The following is a 22,312-nucleotide window of genomic DNA, read 5'->3' as shown; positions in this document are numbered from 1 at the left end:
GTCAAAGCCTGAGCTAACGTGAGGAGCGCTGGCCTCTGAGTCCAAGTAGGAGCACCGCGTAAGAGAGGCCGCGTAGAAGCGTCGCAGGGTGGAGCACGCAGACGAGCACTCATTGCAACCAAGTTTCATCGTTTTCTCCATAGAACTTGCACATTTGGTTGAGTTTATTCTTGGGTGTCTTACAGTTGTATTGCTATGGTAAATGTAACATTTGATGTAGAAATACATTTTCTATATTTTGCAGGTATTATACAGGAATATTGTTGATCTTTGTATATGGATAATTTATCCAGAAACATTGCTGAACTCTGCTGTTATTTTTTAACGCTTTGGCTGTAGATTCCCTTACATTTTCTTTGCAGATAATTATGTTGCCTGTATACTGAGGTATCTAGTACCGTAGCTACTGCACACTGAACACTAGTCCTCCTTGAGGTATGCTGGGAACTGTAAAATAAATACACCACATTTTTCGAGGACTTATTTTGAAAAAAAAGTGAAATATGTCACTCATAGTTTTATATTGATTACGTGTTAAAATGATAATATTTTGGATATATTGGTTTAAATAAAATAAATTGTTACAATAATAATTTATTTTTACTTTTTTGATGTAGTTACTGGAAAATGTGAGCATACATGGCTCATATTTTTGACTTGCGTTGTATTTCCTTTGCACGGTTCTGGTCTGCAAATAATGATGGTTTTGTTTTTTCCCTTTCCAGTTCTTCTGATCATACTAAGCTAGCTAGGACTACCAATATATGTTTAGATAGAAGCTGCTGTAGTGGGCATCCTTGTTTTCTTCTAGACTTTAAAGAAAATGCTTCTAATGGTTTACTTTTAAGTATAATGATTGCTGTAGGTTTGGAGTAGACCCTCTGTAGAAAATTGTTTTTATTTCTTATTTGTTAAATATTTTACACTGAATGGTTTATTGATTCTATTAAATGATGCTTAAGCATCTCTTTTTAAATGTCAATATGATTAATTACATCAAAAATTTGCATACAATGTACATACATGTACATTGCTTAAAAAAAAAACAATTCTTCTACAAGGATTATAGCTAAAAATAGCTGTTTTTAGCCAACTCCTGATTCCCATGTCCAAGAGGCAACCATAGTCAACTCTTTAGATGTTCCTTCTTCTGTTGAGTTCCATGTTACTAAATAGATTGGCTATTTCTAATAGTTTCTAAAAACACTTTAAACTATAAAGCTTTGATTTTTTTCAATTTTAGATAATTCAATAATTTCTCCACATGAAATGAAATGAAACAAGAATCTCCCTCTCACACACACACAAAATTCCCATCCTTCTGATATCACTAAATCATAATTTATTGTTAAAACAATATTCAACATTTACATTTTTATGAATATGTAAATATTATTCACAGTTGAATCATGTACTATATCATGATTGTGTATTCTTAAACACATTTTTCTTTTCATGTAGCTAATATTGGCATCATTTTTCATATTTATCTAGTTTTGTATGCACTAATTAATAATTCATCCCTTAACTCTCCCGGAATCATACATCACCTCTCAATGTATTAAGCGCATTTTATTAGTCCTATATTTTCATGGGGAAAAGAAATGTTCTTGGAACTCTGTCTTCCTTTTCTGATCTGAACTGGGATTGCTCTTGTAGTTTGTTTCACAGCCATTATTTTGTTGATTTTTATTACCTAAAGGAAATATTTTGTCATTTTAAGGTTACTTCAAATTGTAATACACCAATACAGTGAAACACTATTTACTTATAAGGAACAAGGTATGAAAGATTTTCTAAATTATATTGTTAAATTAAAAAATGTAAAATGTTCAAGATTATGTAGGCAATGTTTCCATTAGTGTAAAAATTGAGGGTTATATATTTATACGTGTTTATATAATACATGTAAACATATATTGAAATACATAAAAGAAACTGATAATCATAGTTACTCTGAAGACGCATTTAGGGGACTGGATGGAGTTCAGGGTGGAAGGAAGATTTATCTTATACTTTAATAAATGTTTTTACTGTTTGTCTTTCTAACATATATATACATTTCTTTTTCAAAGATGGAAACAGTATTTAAACTTTTTCTGTTTCAAACTTCTAGGACTACCACAATGTACTAAAAAATTAGTATTTATTTTTATGAAATTACTCTCAGCTGTCTTAAAGAAATTGTGAAGAATAGGAGAGGGGCCATGAGGGTTGAGAATAGACTGAAGAACTAAGGGTGGAAACAGGGAGACCAATCAGAAGGCCATTGCAGTAGTCTACGTAAGAGAGATGGTACCTTGGTCTGTGGTGGTCACCATGGAGTTAGTGAAAAATGGGCAGCATTGGGAGAAGCAGATTAGAGATAGAGATGGAGACATAGATGTATAACATCACAAAGAGGTCACATTTTATTGACAACTGAATCTCTATCTATATACAGTTTTATACAAATTAAAAATGGATAATATTATCTCTACAAAGCTTATTAGCATTTACATAAAGTTATTTCAACAAGTTATTGTTATTTTCAACAAATCTACAAAGATTTTGTGCTATGGAATTTAGTGAATATGGCAAACACAATTAAAATCACCTAGCACCACTTCACTTAAAAGTATCAGCTTAAACACAGACACATATACACACACACACACACACACACACTTAATCTATCAAATGTTAATATTCCAAACTCAGAAAATCACTAATTATTTACATAATAAATACTGTTTTTAAAAATAGTGGTAAGGAATTTAAGTTAAAAAGCTGTTGCTTGAATTTTTTTTTAACTTAGATCCAGGAAACAGCAGCTAATTGAGAATTTTAAGAAAGACCAACATATTGTGTTGACATTGGATGTGACCGCTTCATAGTTAGTACTGCATATATCACAAAATCATAATTTCATGTTGTTAAAACAATGACTTCCTTGTTAGTTTGAACTATAGCTTTATAGCTCTAAAGAAACATGTTAACAATTTACATCAATGAGTTGAAAATATGATTCTTTCTGATTCAGATTAAAAATATAGAAACACTAATACAATGTTACTTCGAATAATTAAGAACTTTTATCTGTTAGCCAAGAGGCCAAGTCAGCCCCAGTAACTTTTCCATAATACCAAAGGGAATACGTTTCACCACTCATGAAGGTAGATCTGGGTCATAGTCCTGTTTCTGTCATGAACTAGCGACGTGAAGGTGAGCTCATTGGCTCCCTGAGGGTTTTGTTTCCTCGGCTATACAAATTGAAGGAGTTTGGTTAAGGTAGGCCATAAGAGACTTTTCCACTCAAAAAGACATTAAGTTCAACTTGAGACAAAATATTTGTGATATTTGGGTTAAAAAAAATAGTATACCACTACCAGTTGGAATATCCTGCCTTTGAATTTTAAGTGCTAAGAATCTGAGCAGAGGAAAAAATGACTAAGAGATTACACCCTTTAAGCCATTCTGTTAGATATGTAGCCAATGCACACCAATCAAAAAGTAAATGCTTTGAAAAACTATCAAGAAAGCAAAGTTAGGGCCAGCCCTGTAGCTTAGCGGTTGAGTGCGCGCGCTCCATTGCTGGCGGCCTGGGTTTGGAACCCCAGGCGCACACCGACGCACTGCTTCTCTGGCCATGCTGAGGCCACGTCCCACATACAGCAACTAGAAGGAAGTGCAGCTATGACATACAACTATCTACTGGGGCTTTGGGGGAAAAAATAAATAAAATTAAAAAAAAAAGAAAGCAAGCAAAGTTAATGAAAACTGATTTTCACAGAAAAGATGATTCTTTCCACTAAACCACCAGACAAAAACACATTATCTTGAATGAAATGAACAAAAATAAATAAGGCCATCATGACTGAAAATGTTCTATGACTCAGCATGTTTTCTCTATTCCAATGATGCACCTACATGCTGCCCTAGTCTCATTGGTTCTTCTCTGTCCTCAACACAAGGACGCCTTCATAGGTTTCTAGTTGAATGCTGTTCCAGGTATCTTACAAATCCTTCTTCTCGCAGCATTACAGGGAAAATCATTCCAGGCCCATTTGTCTTGAGCATTTACAAGGATAACACAGTTTTCTTTCTGATAGTTGTTGGGTTCACCCTCATGCCAGAATCTGAAATGAAAAAGAAAAAATTATGTGTGTGTGTGTGCGTGCAAGTGTGTGTGGAGGTCAGGGGACAATGCAGAGGAAATGCCCCTGATGAAAAACTTACAGCTGCACTATCCAATAAACATATAGTAGTAGACTAGTATAGAGGTTACTCAATACATACTGCTCTGTTCTAAATAAGCATTTTTATACTGTTATATTCCATCCCGAAATGAATCCTGCTTGCTACCTTCTTCTCGCCTTTGCCTGTAAAGCTCTTTCACCCAGTCAATATACTCACGCTATATGTGGGTTAAATGGTGTCTTGTCCACCCAATGCCACTGGCCCTCAGGGTTCTCATTCGTAAGTCCCAGGAAATACGAAAATCGTCTATCCAAATATTGAATAATAAAGTTCTGCATAAAAAATGTAAATTATTATAAATATATTTGCATCTATTATATGGTAGCTGTTATATTAGAAAAAGAGGGAAGAGATCAAATAGATTATAGTTAAGCAGAAAAGCATTGGCATCAGACAGACGTGATTTCATATCCTACCTCTGCTCTTTATTGTGTAATGTTAGTAAGTGCTTTAGTCTCACCAAACCCCAGTTCTCATCTCCAAAAGGGACACCTCCACTTCTTCATAAAGTTACTGTGAAGATTAAGTGAGATTGTATTTGCAAACCACTTAGCACAGTGCTTAATAGGATCTGATTTTTAGGAACTTTTTTTTTTTAAATTGCCTTCTTTGTGTATTTCATTAAATTCCGTTTTATTCAAAGAGTGAACCCGTGGATTGCAAGGCCGTGAAAACAGAATCCTCCAGGAAACCATGCTGATGAAGAAAAGAGTAGAATCAGAGTCATGGTACATATATGGAAAGATATTATGTGAGGAAATAAATTTCAGTTTTTAAAGAATTGAATTTACCTTAAGATTTTTTTAATTTAGAATTATAACCATACATCTGAATTATTTTTCCTATGCTTGATCCTGAGAAGCTATTTCAGTCCTGATTAACCATTCCTTTATTCACTTACTCACCAAACATTTATCAAGACCTATCCAGTTTGCCTAGCACGGCACAGGACATTGGAGGTGCAAAGATGAGTAAGGCATGGCCCCAGCCCTCTGCAAAGTAGGAGTCAGTGGAAGAGACGGAGCAGCGAGCAGACAATTGCAGTCCACTGCACAGAGTACCACGAAAGTACCTCCAACTTAGAATAGGGAAGATGGAGGAGGGAAGGTGGTCAGGGTAGTTTTCTGGAAGAAATAACATGAATCAAATCTGGAAAAACAAAGGAAGTTGGCCATATGAAGAAAAATGAAAGAGGAAGAGGATGCTTTCCAGGAAGATGGAATAGATGAAGTAAAGGCTCAGAGGCAGAGCAGGGAAATTTCTTTCTTAGGAAAGAGATTCAAACCCACAGAGAAACTGATGTGAGCCTCCCAACCTACCTGCTCAGCTTCTGTGCTGATGGTGGCCAGATGAGCCCCCATCCCTGTGCAGTTCCTTTCCCCCTCAGCCCAGGTCTTGTTGTCATTAAGAGGAAGATAGCAGTTGGACTGGAAAGATCTCCAGCCAACAGGACAGCAATTCCAGGCGCTCTCTCATGTGAAAATTGAAATGAAAATTAGCTACAAAGGAGCATTTCATCTGTAACAGATTGCATGACTATTCTACTACCTGATATTTAATTAACATTTATGGGAATAATACAAGGATTACCAAAATCATTCTGTTCCTCCTTTTAAAGATTCTGAAAGTCACATTTTTAAATAGCTTCTAAACAAAAGTATCTGAATCACATAATGACTGTGAGAAAATTACAGGGTATTCTCTTAGAAAACATGATATTTTTCAATGTCCCTACATCTATTTACTTTCATATTTAAAGTATATCCATAGCAAAGCCTTTGGCAGGATATTTTATCTGAAGGGGGCAAAGAACCTGCTAAAACTCTCAGGCATTTCTCCGTTCTCCCTTATTTGGGGAGAATTTGACTTTATAAATTCCAAAATAATTAAAAAGATAAAGACACTATATATTCTAGGAGGAAACAGTCCTTATGATATGTCTAAATCAAAAGAAAATGGAATTAAATTAACGTTATGTTTTGGATGTCAAAAATGGCCCGTAAATGTATTGTTACGTTCTCCAGTTATAAAACTGATTACAATCATGAGAAGCAATTCCATCTCAATTTACTGATGTTCACTTTTGTGCCGGATTCTCATCTTATGTTATTTTGATCTCTGCTGGTTTACTACTGATATTCTTTAAATCAAATTATGAATTTGAATAAAAATGGAAATAAGGAAGAAATTCTCTTATGCTCTCTGCTACCTGTACCTTTCAGTTCTGATTTCTCTCTGATGCACGTCAGCTTTGTGTGCTGCTCTGGTAACTGGAACCCACTCATGCTTCTTCTGCAGCGTACAAAGTTTCGATGAGACACTGTCAAGGAGAAAAAAAAAGTTAGTTTCCTTTTCCTGTATAACCACTTAATTAGGGAAATGAGGGCCAACCTCTCTATCTTTTCTTCTACCCTAATAGTTAAGACCCCTACATTCTCTTTTCTTACTTACGCAGTTCCTTTGTTCCAGCTCCAGGTGAATTAATTGAAAGCAACGTTTGAAAATTAATACTTTTATTATCATATTGTCCATTTTGTGCTTTATGGGAGTGTTTGTGCTTTGTGGAGGTTTATGTGCATGTGCTTTTAAGAACTTTTTTTTAATCAGAATCTGTGTTAGAGTGGAGATTTTTGGTGAACACTGGGATAGTTCTGCAAAGTTTTATGAGCCTTTTACATTTATCTTTTAAATATTTTTACCTTGAAATATAACCAAATGTAAAAGGGAAAACATAAATGTCCAGTTTATCAAATTATAGTAAAGTGACCACTTCAGGTGACAGCTACCCAGCTCCAGAAACAGAACATTGCCAACACCCCAGGTGGCCCTCACATTCCAAACGTAGCCCAGTCTCTCTCTCTTAAGGTAACTGTGTCATGGCTTCCAAAGTAATCACTTTGTGCTTTGCTCCACAATTTTACCACTTAATAACATATCTCTAAACCATGTAGATCAGATTTGCCTGCTTTTGAACTTTATGTAAATGGAATCATACAATATGTATTCTTTTGGTTCTGTCTTCGGCTCAGCATTGAGCCGAAAGCTGAAATTTTTCCATGTTGTTACATGCAAATATAAGCACCCCTTTTTATTGCTGTAAAGTGATCTATTGTTTTAATGCACTAAAATGTATTTCTCTATTCTTCTGGTAGTTATTTGCATTGTTTCCAGTGTTTGGCTATTGTGGGCTGTGCTGCTGTGAGCAATTTTGACCATGCATCCCAGGGCACATAAGCATGCATTTCTGTAGGGTATATGCCTAGGAGTGGGATTGCTGGCAATAGGATATGCATATTGTCAACTGTGATAGTGGCAAACTTTTCCAAAGTGGTCGTGCTGCTTTACACTCCCACCAGCAGTAATTCATTCAAGTCCACTTATTTCACGGCATCATCAATATTTGGTACTGCCAGACTTTTTAATTGTTGCCATCCTGGTATGTTTGCAAGGTATCTCGTTGTGAATTGATTTTGCATTTCTCTGAAAACTAATGAGGTTGACTCTTTTTTATATGTTTATTAGACATTTCATTTTCTCTTTTCTATAGTGCCTATTCAAGACTTGCCCCATTTTTCTGTTGTATTGTCGATATTTTTCCTGTTGATTTGAAAGAGTTGTTTATATATTCTGTACACTAATCTTTTATTAATTGTATGCACACAAACATCTCCTGTGCCTTTCTGTTTTCACTCTTAGTGGTATCTTTTGTTGTATAGTAATTCTTACTTTAATGTAGTATAATTTTTCAATGCTCTCTTTATTGGGTAGCACATTTTGTGACTTGTTTAAGAAATCATTCCCTGCCTGAAGGTCATGAAGATATTCTCCATTTATCTTCTAAAAAGTGTTACTGACTTCCTTTTCACATTTTGGCCAATAATCCACCTCAGATTGGTTTTTGTACGTGATATAAGACAAGAGACCAATTTACTTTTTTAAATATAGATAATCAATAGTCTCTACCACATTAATTGAACAAAACTATTCTTTCCCTATAACTCCGCAATATCCCCTTTTGTGTTATGTAAAGAGTTCATATGTGCTAAACTCTCTATTCTTTTCCTCTGGTCTATTTGTCCATACTTGCACCTACACTATATTACTTTAATTACAGTAACTTTATACAAGGCTTCAATATCAGAGAGAACAAGTCTTCCAACTGTTCTTTTCAAAGGCAGACTGCAGTCCACAAGAAAGTTGGTCTTTTGTTGGTTACTCTTTACTCATAAAATGCAGTTCTTTGTAATCTCAGCCAAAATGGGGAATGATTTACTATGGTCAACAACCTTCACATGTATAGAAAAGGGTCTGAATTCTCTTTCATTCCCTGACACAAGGCAGCACCAGCAAAGAACAGAAGGTTAATTATGTAGCTCTTAATTTTAATCCAAGACCCTGAAGGCATTATAGATTGATATGCTGGGGAAAATCAAGATAATAAAAGGTTTAGAGCAACTTTATGAAATTTGTTTGGGAAAGTTATTCAAGGAGGGTTCTACTTTTGCTGATAACTTACCCAAACAACTTGTAATAAAACAGACACTGAGAACTGAGATGAGAACAATGGCAATGGCCCAAGGGATGAGCTGGGAATGGCAGCCTCCTTCTACTAGGATGAAGAGAAAGATAAATAGGTTATCCCCTTCTCAGCCACAAGAACTAGAGAAGCTAATTCTACCAAGAAGCAGGTAAATATGAAATCACCCAAAATATTTTAGATCTAGAGGAGTGCTTAAAGATTTCCCTTGAATAAATTAATTTTAGAGCTTACTGATGAATAAATAAATAAGAAAAATGTAAACAGTTTTTTTTCTTGGAATCAAAAGGCTTTTTATAAGCAAGACACATAACCCCAAAAAATTCATTAAAAAATTGATAGTTTGGGTATATAAAAATTAAAATTTCTATATAACAAATAATGTTAAAACACAAGGAACTCATGAAAGAAAAATCTTGTTACAGTATTAATATCCAGGCTGTATACAGAATTATAAAAATCAATTAGAAAACTGAGCAAAAATTTGAGCAGGAAATTTGCTGAAAATGTAATTTGCTGACATTATGACTGGCCATTAAATAAATAAAAGTATGCTTAATCAGGGAAATGTAATCTAAAATATTATGGTATGATTTTTCACATATCAGATATTAAAAAGTATATTGAAAATATGTAGTGTTGGCAAGGATGAGGGGAAATAAGCACTCTTGGTGAGGAAATAATTGCTGCTGTTGAACCGTAAATTAGAAAACCTGTTATATCAATTTAACAGCATTTATCAATTTTTAATGCATTACGTTTGTCACAAGAATTTCAGTTGTAGGAATCTATCTTATAGAAATAACTGAACTTATTTATATAAAAGAATATTCACTGAAGTACTTTTAAAAATAGAAAAAAACACTATAAACTAATACTTGCATGGATTAGCAGATATTTGGTCCTGTTCAAAACATCCAGAAGACATTTGGTCCATGCCAAAACGTCCTTGACATTTGGTCCTGTCCAAGACATCCATGAGCATATTTGGTCCAAATGGTTTTGGACAGGAGTAAATATCAAGGACTTTTTGGCATGGACCAAATGTGTTATGGATGTTTTGAACAGGACCAAATGTCCTGCAAGGCTTGCATGCGTATTATCAATAGTAGAAATTCTAAATTATGCTGAATCCATATGATTGAAATCAATATAGCAATTAAAATAATCGTGTATATCAGTATTTACTGACATAAAAAATCTCCAAGACATATTTTTACATAAAAATGTGTTTTTTTGGACCATTGTACATTGTGGTCCCATTGAAGTTTGCCATGGAAGAGTGACGAGGGATGAAGAAAAACTTTAATTTTAAAATTATGTATTTTTGCATTTGTTCTTTCCAGTTCTCAAAAATGTTATTTAATGTTCTCATAATACAAATCTATTTGTGTCAATTAAGTAAAACACAAAATGGAATAAAGTTTAAGCCTCAGGCACACTGTGAGCCTTAGTCAGTGTGTTTTCTATATCTTCCTTCTCTCTCTTCCCTTTAAAAGAATCTTCCCAAATTACTCTATTTCTTTCCATCTTATTTCTCTTATGTATACTTTATCTCCTCTCTTGGCCCAATTTACATTTTATAAAGAAGTTGCTGTTACCCAATTTATTTGAATCTATCTAGGGCCTTCCTCTTCACCAAAATCATCCTCATTTCCTTCCACCTCCTCCTCCCCGTCGTTATCATCGTCAATCTTCACAACTACAACTACTGTCAACTCATATATTTAAATCTTAGTTTCTATCTGCCTCTTTCAAGTTGAAAGGAGAGAAAGTACTCACGTTTACTTTGAGGTTCTTCTCCCCTCATTGTGTGTTAACTCTCTTGTTTTCCAGTGATTGGGAGGACCAGAAGCCTCTTATTTTTTTCCCCAGAGTATATTTCTGTGAATAAAGGAATCATGAGAAATACTTGAGATTGAACATCAATCTTACCTACTCTGGTGAGATTAGAAAGTTCTCAATGTAAAAGACTTAACCAAAAGAAGAAGTGTTTTTAAAGACAGAGGTTTCCTTTGATTCACTCTGGGAGATGGAGCAAAGAAAAAAGGAAATTGAGAAAGCAATGCCCAAAAGTAGTTAGTAGAAATTTCCATTAAGTATGTTGAGGTCACTAGGTCAGTGTGTCTTGTGGAATGTCTCAATTTTTTTATTCATTCAAACAAAAAATATAGCAATGCCTTAAAAGAATAATCACTATACCTAATAAAAATTTAATAAATATTCCTTCATCTTTCTTTTTTCCTGGATATTATATTTTCAAAGGCAGTTATATGCTTGAGGTAAGCTCCACCTTAGAAAGTTCTCCAAGTTGAGTAAGTTGTGTGCAAGATGGCAAAAGACAACGTGAACAGTGAACAAAAGCTATTAATATACACAGAGTATGTACATTGTATGTAAAGACACAAGAACCTCTGTTTTAGAGTTGAGGAAGAGGTGGTGGAGCTGTTGATTAAACCCTAAGATCTTCCTAGATAAAACAGACTTATTAAGGCAAAGGTAGAGGAAATGTGAAATTCTGTGGTAAATACACAATCTTTATCAAAAATAAAATGTACTAAAAAGTAAAGTGGTTAACATGTGTCAAAATTAACTACAGTGGAACAATTTTAAAATGGAGTCAGAGCTGCCTTTCCAGAGAAACTGCCTTGCTGTCTTGAACGTTGGACTGGGCCAAACCTTTGGACTGGGCCAAAACAGCAATTGTTTTACAAGCAATTGTTTGAGAAGTCAGCAGGAGAATGGACATTCTGATGACAAAGACTGAGGATTCTGGACTTGCTGAAGATAGAATCAATAGTCAATCAGTGTCTAGCCAAGATTGGCTCGCTGCCTCCAACTCCGACTAAAATTCTTTGTACTACAACCTCCCCTCTTTGCCTTTAAAAGCCCCTGACTTTTACTCCCTAGAGGGACACTATTTGAGTTCCTACCTGAGTCTGTTCTCCCTGAATTGTAGTTCTTTGATCCCAAATAAACACCTGGCCTCTTAAACTGGTTTCTGTTTTTGAAGGTTAACATTTGCAGGGACAAGTTTAAATAATTTTGGCATAAATATAATTTCTTTTTATGATGATGATTAATTAGAACTATTTGAATATATAAAAATCCATAAATTCCCAATGATTCAAAATATAAATTTTGAATATAAATATATTCAAATATAAACTATGAATAAATATTAGTAGGCTTGTTTATTTTTAATTGATTTTAGCAAACAAAGAAATTATTATGGGGGGACATCAGCACCATGGCAGACTGAGTTGTTCCCTTTGTCTCTCCTCTCTAAGTTACAACTAAATCGACATTCATTAACCAACAGAGGATTCCCTAAACAACACAACAGGATGCCTGAGAGATCCACACAGGTATACACCTGAAGGTGGGTGGACTGGACCCCTGGGAAGCAATAGAACTAAGGAAGTGGACCCCTGCCCCTCCCCAGCAGCAGCAATCCAGGTCACAGATCCTCACACAACAGCCAGCAGGACTATGGGTGGAGGTGGGGCAGCCTGGCCTGCGTGGAAATGCTTTCAGAGTGGTAGCCCAGCCCTCAGGGGCATCCACCTACTGCGGCGGCCCCATCCACATGAATGGTGGCAGCTCAGCTCACACGAAGGTGCCTCACCCACCAAGTGCAGCACTTGGCCCACAAAGGCACCCTGCCTGGCAAGTGCAGCAGCCCAGCCAGACCCACCCACCAAATGCAGCACCCAGCCCATGCAAAGGCGCCCTGCCCATGCTAGCATGACCTTCCTGCCAAGCACAGTGACCCCACCCATGCAAGTGCAACTTGCCCGCTGAGTACATCAGGCCTGCCCACATAAGCACAACCTGCTGAGTGGCTGTGGCCAGCCCACCCAAATGTAGAGCGGCACAACTATGAGGAAATGAGGTGAGAACAGAAAACACAGCCCCTGCCTCCGCAGTGCTGGTAGGTGGAATCCGTGACCAGACACTACCGCAAATCCTACCGGCAGAGGATCAATTCATCAAACACCATGAAGAACTACCATAACATTGCAGAACAGAAGGAAAATAACAACTCTCCAGAAACAAAACCTGAAGTCACAGAAGATTACAATCCAAATGACAGAGAATTCAAAATAGCTGTCATAAAGAAACTCAATGAATTACAAGAAAATGCAGAAAGACAGTTCAATGAGCTCAGGAAAGATATTAATGAACAGAAGGAATACTTTACCAAAGAGATTGAAGCCCTTAAAAAAAACCATACAGAAATTCTAGATATGAAGAACACAATTAATGAGATAAAAAATAATGTAGAAAGCATAAAAGATAGAGCAGACTTTATGGAGGAAAGAAGTAGTGACCTAGAAGATAAAAATCTACAAATGCTTCCAGTGGAAGAGGAGAGAGAACTAAGATTTTTTAAAAATGAAGAAATTATTCATGAAATATCTGACTCAATTAGGAGAAGTAACATAAGAATTATAGGTATCCCAGAGGGAGAAGAGAGGGAGAAAGGAACAGAGAGCTTGTTCTAAGAAATAATAGCTGAGAACTTCCCAAACCTGGGGAAGGAATGGGACTTACAAGTACATGAAGCAAATAGAAGTCCTAATTGCATCAATGCAAAAAGACCTTCTCCAAGGCAGATAATATGACAAAAAATATTAAGGGCAGCACAGCAGAAGAAAATAACCTACAAAGGAACCCCTATCAGGCTTTCAGCAGATTTCTCAGCAGAAACCTTAAAAAAAAAAAAGAAATTATTATAATATGTACATTAATACATGTGAGTGTTTGTTTTTTCCAGTAAGAGTATATACATTTCCAAGCATAGGTATTTCCTTGTTTTGTCTTGTAAAACTAAATAATAGACACCAGAAATGATAAGAGAAGTAATCCTGGGAAAAAGTCAATTCTGCATCAACAACAGGAAAGACTAATATACATCAGTTGTTACATTTAATAACCAAGTGGAAAGGGAAGCCAAGAGTTCAAACAAAATAACTGAGTAGAAATAGGGTTCGCAAGGCAATGCAAAATTATGAATTAGTCAGATATACTAAGCAAAAGAGCTAAGAATATGGACTCACTTATATCTTAGAATAAAACCCCAATATGAACTTACTGATATTGATGAAATGAGGAATACATGGTTTTGGAATATTGCTAACAGATGAAGCTAGTAAGTTATGTAACAGTAGCCAAGCAAGATAGTAGAAGTACAATATTTCTGGGAGACACATCTGGTGGCAAAAAAATAAATCCTATGAAAAGTACAGACTAAAATGGACTAATATCACAAGTGAAGTTTATAAATGAAAATAATTATCAGGTTCCAGTCCAAGATGGAGACACAGGAGGCTCCTGAACTTACCTCCTCCCATGGACACGATGAATCTACAGCTAGACAAGGAACAACTCCCTCTGAAAGAAATCCAGAAACTAGCTGAAGGACTCCTATACATCAGGCAAATGAGGAAAAAACCCATATCAAAATGGTTCAGAAAGGCTAAGACACACTCTCTCCATAAACCCCACCCCTGGCACAGCGATGTGCAATCAGGAGGGAATGTCCAACTCCCAGCTACACACTGAAGAGGAAAGGGTTTGAACCCAACATCTAGCACTTCAACTTTTGAGACTTCACTTGAGGGATAGACCCCCAAAACACCTACCTCTGAAAGCCAGTGGGGCTTGGGTCCATGAGACCCACAAGACTATAGCAAACAAAGAAACAGTTCTTAACTGGCTATCTTCCTAGGGCTCAATGCAAAGACAGCAGACAGAAATGCTCCCAGTCTTTCCATGAAAAAGGTCTACTTGCATACTTTAAAAGTTGCTGTCTGAGGGTCAGACTTGTAATCAGCCCACTTCTAGGTGTGGAGATCCTCCTCTTTGGGATACTATCAGGTCTTTGCACACCCTCAACTACTGGGAACCACTAAGAACAAAGAAGGTGGCTTGGTTAATCACAAAAGTTTGAGAGACAACCAAGAGCTAAGGCTGAGCTGAACAATAAGGTTCATCTCCTACAAGGCCATTCCTTTTATACTGGGAGAAGAGGCTGTTTCATCTAATGCACCAAAACCAACACAGAGATCAAGGAAAATTAAAAATAGACAAATATATTCTAAACAAAAGAACAAGATAAAACTCCAGAAATAGACCATAATGAAATGGAGATAAGTGATTTACCTAATAAAGAGTTCAAAATAATGGTCATAAATATGCTTACTAAGGTCAAGAGAACAATGCATGAACACAGTGAGAATTTCCACAAAGAGATAGAAAATATAAGAAAGTACCAAACAGAAGTCACAGAGGTGAATAATACAATAACTGAACTAAAAAATTCAGTATAGGGGCTCAACAGCAGACTAGATCAAGTGGAAGAAAGGCTCAGTGAAATCAAAGACAGGGCAGTGGAATTCATCCAATCAGAGGAGCAAAAAGAAAAAAGAATGAAAAGTGTGAAGATAGTTTAAAGCAGTTATAGGATACCAACAATTGTCCTTTGTAGGGGTCCCAGAAGGTGAAGAAAGAGAGATTGGGGTAGAAAGCTCATTTGACTAAATAATGGCTGAAAATTTCCCTAATCTGGAAAAGGAAACTGACATCAGATCCAGGAAGCCCAAAAAGTTCTGCACAAGATGAATCCAAACAGACCCCCACCAATACACGTTATAATTAAATTGTCAAAAGTTAAAGACAAGGAGTGAATCTTAAAAGTGGCAAGAGAAAAACAACTTGTGACATACAAGGGAACCCCCATAAGACTATCGGCAGATTTTTCAGCAGAAACTTTGCAGGTCAGAAGGGAGGGGCATGATATATTCAAAGCACTGAAAGAGAACAACTGCCAACCAAGAATACCCTACCTAGAAACTTGCCCTTCAGAATTAAAGGAAAGATAAAGAGTTTTCCAAACAAGAAAAAACTGAAGGTGTTCAATATCACCAGACTGGACTTACAAGAAGGGTTAAAAGAACTTCTTTAAGCTAAAATGAGAGGACACTAATTAGTAATGTGAAAACATATGAATGTATAAATCTCACTGGTAAAGGAAATATATAGTTAAATTCAGAATACTCTAATGTTGTAATGGTGGTGAGTAAATCACTTATAAATCTAGTATGAAGGTTAAAAGACAAAAGTACTAAAAGTAACTATAACTACAATAATTTCTTAATAAAAAATGTAAACAGATGTAAATTGTGACATCAAAAACATAAAATGTGGGGAGGCAGGTAAAAATGTAGAGCTTTAGTATGTGTTCAAATTTCAGTTGTTATCAGCTTAAAATAGACTGTTCTAAGTATAAGTTGTTTTATATAAGCCTCATGGTAACCACAAAGCACAAACCTATAGTAGATACACAAAAGATAAAGAGAAAGGAATCTAAGCATACCCAAACAGAAAATCATCAGATCACAAAGGAACAAAGGAATTACAAAACAGCCAGAAAACAGTGAACAAAATGGCAATAGTAAGTCCATACCTATCAATAATTACTTTAAATAAAATGGACTAAATTCTCTAATCAAAAGACATGGAGTGGCTAAATGGATTAAAAAAACAAGACCCAATTGAGTCCCCCCATAGGAGACTCAATTCAGCTTCAAGAACACACACAAACTGAAAGTAAATTGATGGAAAAAGATATTCCACACAAATGGAAACTACAAGAGAGCAGGGGTAGCTATACTTATATAAGACAAAATAGACTTTAAGATAAAGACTGCAATACAAAGAATGTCATTATCTGAATAATGGGAATCTGGTCAATCCAACAAGAAAATATAACATTTACAAATATTTATGCAACCAATATAGGTGCACATAAATATATAAAGCAAATATCAATAGACCTGAAGGGAGAAATAGACAGTGATACGATTATACTAGGGGACTTCAGTACTCCACTTTCAACAACGGATAGATCATCCAGACAGAAAATCAATACGGAAACATTGGCCTTAAACTACATATTAGACCAGATGGACTTCACAGATATTTACAGAACATTCCATCCAACAACAAAATATGCATGCTTCTCAAGGGCGCATGGAACATTCTCCAGGCTAGATCATATATATGTTAGGCCACAAAACAAGTCTTAATAAATCTAAGAAGATTGAAATCATATCAAGCATCTTTTTTGACCACAACGGTATGAAACTAGAAATTAATTACAAGAAGAAAACTGGAAAGTTCAGAATTATGTGTTGATTAAACAACATGCTACTGAATAATCAATGAGTTAAAAAAGAAATAAAAAGAGAAATCAAAATATACCTTGAGACAAATGAAAATGGAAACACAGCATACAAAAACTTGTAAGATGCAGCAAAAGCAGTCCTAAGAAGGAAGTTAATAGCAATAAATGCCTACATGATAAAAAATATATTATTTCTTTGAAGTAAAAACAAGAACAACAAAAAAGACAAATGTCCTTTTAAAAATTGACATGAAAATCAAATCAGCCTACTAAATTCATTAAGACATTGGTCAGACAACTCTTCCAAATAAGCAAACTAATTTGCAGCAACCAAGCCCGGAAATGGAGATGAGTCTATGGAAAGTAAGCCAGAGAAGTTTGCCAGAGAGATGGATAGTCTGCTATTCAAAATCTCACAATGCATTGCAAAGTTTGTTAGTTAAAAAAATTCTAAGCTGCCCATTCTTTTGGGCTGTGCAATCTCTTCCACACCATGAGTTTCTGTTTTTTGCCATTTTCCCTTTAATGGCCGTTGTCAAAGATTCTCCCACAGTATCTTACAGGTGAATTATTGCTTTGAAGTGCAAGAAACATTTCAGCCTCAAATCTTATGTCAAAATTTAGCAAAGAAACAATTTTTTGCCTTCAGAGTTTTGGGACTTGTCCTAATGATAGAACCTGAGTAAGGTATATAGACAATAAACATAACAGGGAAATTCCTGATGAAGAAACCAGGGCCAGGAAGGAGATGGAAACAAAAACTAATCACTAATTAGTCACAAATATTTAGTGAGCATCTACTATATGCAAAGGACTATGTAGGTTGTGGGAAAATAGCAGGGAACATGGTCTTTCACCAATTCCACAATGTACCTATTTATGTGCCAGGACTTTTCCAGGCACTATGCAAAAGGCGGTGGGCAAAATAGGTAAAAATTACCTGCCCTCTTGGTGCTGATATTGTATTAGGGAAAACTGATTTTTCAACGAATACTTATATAACTGATGTGGGTTACCCAGAAGTAATTACTAAGTAATAGTGAAGAAAAATGGGAGAACATAACCCAGTCTGGGGATAGAGTAGGGATGCAGAGGGAGGAAAGAAGTCCTCCTGGAGGAAGGGATGACCTAGAAGATAAGTAGAAGTTGTCCCCCTATGTCCCACCATGTCCTACCACCTGCTGGGAGACTTAGAAAGAGGCAATACAATGTTCAAGATTGCATAGTTAGTAAATGACTCACTAATTAGGTGAAACAGGGTTCCTTTCAAATGTGAGAGTCTCAGTATTTTACAAGATATTCGTTTCAATCTTATGAAATGGAGTTCCTTTCAAATGTGAGAGTCTCAGTATTTTACAAGATATTTGTATCAATCTTTGTTCTAAGATAATGTTAGAAAAAGTTAGTACATAAAAATGACAAACCATTGCTCACAGACTCAAAATATTTTAAAAGACCGAGCATCAAGAAAGGATGCTGAACTCTTCCCGAGAGAAAAAATACAGATCTCCTCAAAAGAAAGAAATGAAATTGATATTTGACTTCTTACCAATGTAACTGGGTACTTGAAATAAATGAAATTACACTTTCATAGGCCACCAGGCCTGTGTTTCCTCACCTCAGAGAAGGCCTGTGGCACAGGGCCAAGAAGAAAAATTCCTTGTAACAAACAGTATCCTTTCTCCCCTTTGTTTTCCAGAAGATGGAGATTCTTGGGCTGATTAGGCTAGAGGGCAGATAAAGAGATAGAGGAGAGCTTTCCAAAGACTTAGATGTGAACAAAAGTTGTCACATTCCAATTATACTAAGAACTTGTACTCTGCACCCTGACAGGTCCCCAAAAGCGGATAGACTTCAGAGAAGAAAAACTGTTCAGTTCCCCTAGAGAAGCTGGACTGTCGTCACAGGAAATCTGATGCCATCCACCTCCCAGATCCCACATAGACTTGAATGAAGGGACAATGACTGGTGACCCTGAGGCACTGAAGATTAAGAGTCCTTCCTCCTTTCACTAGACAACACATAAGCTTCCTGGATTCTCCTGCAATTGCGATGAGGAGAAAGGAGCCCCAGGTTGACTGAGATGGGCTTTCCTACCAGGCTGGCATAATAGTCTTAGAATCAGATATTTTTTTTACTTAAAAAAAATGTGAATTTTTTTGCACACTCAAGTTTGTAGACAAAGAGTTATACCCACTGCAACAAAGAGAAAGGTGCAGGATACAAGAAACAGTAGATACAAACCTGGAGAGCCAGGATGGGGAGTCTGACAACCGTGAGCAGGCCTAGAGAGCAGTGAGTACAGTATGGAGCAGCAGAAGGAAGGCTTCGAGAAAACCAGATTAAAGATGAACACCATGTAATAGACAAATTGGAAGGATTGAAGAATAAGGATATAACAGAAACAGATTATTTAAGAAAAGATAATTAACAATATCAGGAAAAAAAAAGCTATATGAGAGAATAGGGTCTAATTAGAAAGCAAATTAAAATGTGGTTTGAATTAAAACAATTTATGGAATCTAAGAAAATAGAATCCGTTTGACCTTAGTAATAGGACCAATCTCCTCTTAACAAATCAGAATTGAGACATGGGACCCACAGAGAAGGAAACATAATCTTCAACAATTTCTTGGCCCCAAAGAGTCATGGTCATGTAAAAGTTCGTTGGCTAGAGTTAGTCTTTCCACAAAACTGGGCACCTGATCATGGCTGTTGTAGAGAATGTAAGTGTCAAAAGCTTTGACAAGGTAAAATTAAAAGTGTGGCTGACAAAAGGTAGGAAGTAAAAGTGAGCAGAAAGGTGAAGGGAGTGCAGAGGCAGCCATCCTCATTCTAATAGAGATATAAAAAAATGAATGAACAAAATATTATTTACAGTTACAAAAGTAACCAATAAATTAATAACTAAAAGTAATAATCATCATCATTTAATTATCAAAATTCAGAAGAGGCTGGGCCGGCCCTGTGGCTTAGCGGTTAAGTGCTCGCGCTCCGCTGCTGGCGTCCCGGGTTCGGATCCCGGGCACGCACCGACACACTGCTTGTCTGGCCATGCTGAGGCCACGTCCCACATACAACAACTAGAAGGATGTGCAACTATGACAAACAACTATCTACTGGGGCTTTGGGGAGAAAAAGGGAAAAAAAGGAGGAGGATTGGCAATAGATGTTAACTCAGAGCCTGTCTTCCTCAGCAAAAAGAGGAGGATTGGCATGGATGTTAGCTCAGGGCTGATCTTCCTCACAAAAAAAATAATAAAATTCAGAAGAGGTAAAAATAGAGGAGGGAGTAAAAAAGAATTAGTGGAGCAAGAAGTACAGGATTGTAATGTTCAGAAATAGAGATACAAGCATTATTTAGAGTCATGGGAAAGAAATCACCAGAACTTAAAAAAAAACAAAAAACAGCTAAAACAATTTACCTCTGCACAATAGAGTTAGGATAGGGAACAATGACGTGAGAGATTCTTGCTTTTCATCATGAACTCTTTTATCTGTTTGAATTGTCTTCTTGTGCACATTTTATTTGACAATAGACATTTATGATTTCAGAGTTTGCATTCTTTTTTATTATTGCATACTACCAATATTGGCAAAAGCATATAAGTCAGTACAAGTGAATAGAGAATTACAATGGCAAAATGCACCCTTTGAGTGCATTAAAGCACAGGGATAAGAATGAACAATCAATTATACAACGTCCAGAAAGCATTTCTAACTCAGCCATGGTTGAACATATTGTCAGTCTCTGAGGAAGTCAAACTCTGGAGTCAGGACTCAGCCACAGGAGAATGGTCAAGCCATTGGTCATACTTGAAATCAGATGAGTAACAGCACTGACAGTCTTCATACTAGATGATTTTAGGTACAGAGAACAGCCAGAGGAGGGGATCAGAAAGGATAGGATTGAGCGTCAGTTGAACAGTTTCAACCCAGGGTCCAAAACTCAGCAAGAAACCAGAGTCGTCAACAGAAAAACTGAGGCAGAAGCCTAATCATATTAAATGGGTCAAAAATGGATGTATTTGGGGGGTAGTATGATGATAGGGTAAAGAATTTCAAAATTCATAGGCAATGCAAATACTTCACACTGTAGATATCAAGTCTATCCGCAGCAAAATTAATTTCAGCCCTACAAATGAGGCGAGTTGACATCCTTTGTGATTTCTCAGCTCAACTCAAAGACTAAGCAAGGCTGAGTTTGCAGTAGGTTAACATTGGTGAATACAGCTGGAAGATGCTGGAGAAGTGAGTGGCCGACAAGTATGGATGCTTTGTAGACTGATTCCTAACAAGGTGGTCTTACAGGTTGTCTTTGATTTATTATCCACATCTTTTGTTGGATCATTAGTGTGTCTTCCGCCCCACCCCCAATACCCCTTGGTCTAAAAAAGTTAATACAAATAATACAAGTAACCTAAGCAATACACCTGGGAGAAAATGAGTGCCAGTTGATGCTAGCTATAACCTGGGAGCATTATGAAAAACATACCTCTAAAGCAATAATAGTTAGCATTTGTTGAGAAGCCAGGCACTATTCTAAGCACTGAACAGAAATTAACTTGCTTAATCTTCATAAAATGAGGTAAGTACTATCATTTTTCCCCCCTTTACAAATAACATATCCAAGTCTTTGAAAAGTTAAAAACTTGCCTGAGCACTCATAGAGAGTGTGCTAGAACTGGAATTCAGATCTAGGTAACACGGCACTCAAGCCCATACTCTTAACCACTAGGTGATAGTTCTCAGAGAAAAGAAGGACATTTTATCAAGTAAAAAGCAACTGACAAAATAAACATTAGCTGGCAGATGAACTAAAAACATAGACTAACAGGGAATAAGAACATATCAAGTACGGAAATCATGACTGGAGTACACTAAAAAAGGAATCTGTGCAAGAAGCAGAGAAAGGAAAGATGTATACTAACCACGATGGTGATGAAACCAGCACAGGCAAACAGGATGACAACTAGCAGCAATCCAGTGACTCAGTGGGGACCCACAGCTTCCTGTTTTGGTGGAGCAAGTGAAAAATACTCATCTGGGGTTATATGCTTCTCAGAGGTCAGACAGGCCAGAGTAAACCAGAAATGTTTACAAGTGAATGTGTCTAGACCAACAGTAAAGAATTGCCTTTATTCTCGTAAGTGCTGCTGACGCATCTTAGAGGCCAGACTGCAGTCGAGGACGTTAACCAAAGAACTTTCTTCAAGTAGGGTAGACAGCATCCATGCTTCTGGGCAACTGACTGGGTTTATATACAGAAGATGAAATCCTTGGGAAATAAGAGATTAGACACTTACATCTGTATTGCTTTTATAGTCAAGGACATACTTAACTTT

At 36.4% G+C, this 22,312-nt stretch overlaps 1 protein-coding gene across 3 annotated transcripts; it reads right to left on the bottom strand.

Moving 5' to 3' along the window:
• Nucleotides 1-1,319: 1,319 nt before the first annotated feature.
• CLEC4D (C-type lectin domain family 4 member D) lies at nt 1,320-22,055 on the bottom strand. 3 transcript variants are annotated; one of them, XM_058558877.1, is made up of 7 exons: nt 21,899-22,055; nt 10,559-10,660; nt 8,756-8,848; nt 6,449-6,559; nt 5,559-5,710; nt 4,396-4,511; nt 1,320-4,118 (listed from the first exon to the last, which is right to left on the bottom strand). In XM_058558877.1, exons 2-7 carry the CDS (start codon nt 10,584-10,586, stop codon nt 3,971-3,973), a joined length of 648 nt encoding a protein of 215 aa, XP_058414860.1. In that variant the 5' UTR covers nt 10,587-10,660; nt 21,899-22,055; the 3' UTR covers nt 1,320-3,970. The 3 variants fall into 3 exon arrangements, with proteins under 3 accessions (XP_058414860.1, XP_058414859.1, XP_058414862.1); XM_058558876.1 differs by lacking the exon at nt 21,899-22,055 and having other exon boundaries at nt 10,559-10,791; XM_058558879.1 differs by lacking the exon at nt 21,899-22,055 and having other exon boundaries at nt 8,756-8,845; nt 10,559-10,791.
• Nucleotides 22,056-22,312: the final 257 nt, after the last annotated feature.

This window comes from Diceros bicornis, chromosome 17, assembly GCF_020826845.1.
Source record: "Diceros bicornis minor isolate mBicDic1 chromosome 17, mDicBic1.mat.cur, whole genome shotgun sequence".
NCBI lineage: Eukaryota > Metazoa > Chordata > Mammalia > Perissodactyla > Rhinocerotidae > Diceros > Diceros bicornis.
The sequence above is the reverse complement of the archived record's forward strand: the minus strand, read 5'-3'. Positions and strand labels throughout refer to the sequence as shown.

Excerpts from the sequence above, each read along its gene's own strand:
- CLEC4D (XM_058558877.1), bottom strand. The coding sequence starts at position 10,586 with ATGAGGGGAGAAGAACCTCAAAGTAAAC. Across the intron at positions 6,560-8,755 it reads TTTTATTACAAGTTGTTTGG|TGTCTCATCGAAACTTTGTA; the intron begins GTAAGTTATCAG and ends TCTCCTTGACAG. Across the intron at positions 5,711-6,448 it reads ATCAGAACTGAAAGGTACAG|AGAGCGCCTGGAATTGCTGT; the intron begins GTAGCAGAGAGC and ends TTTTCACATGAG.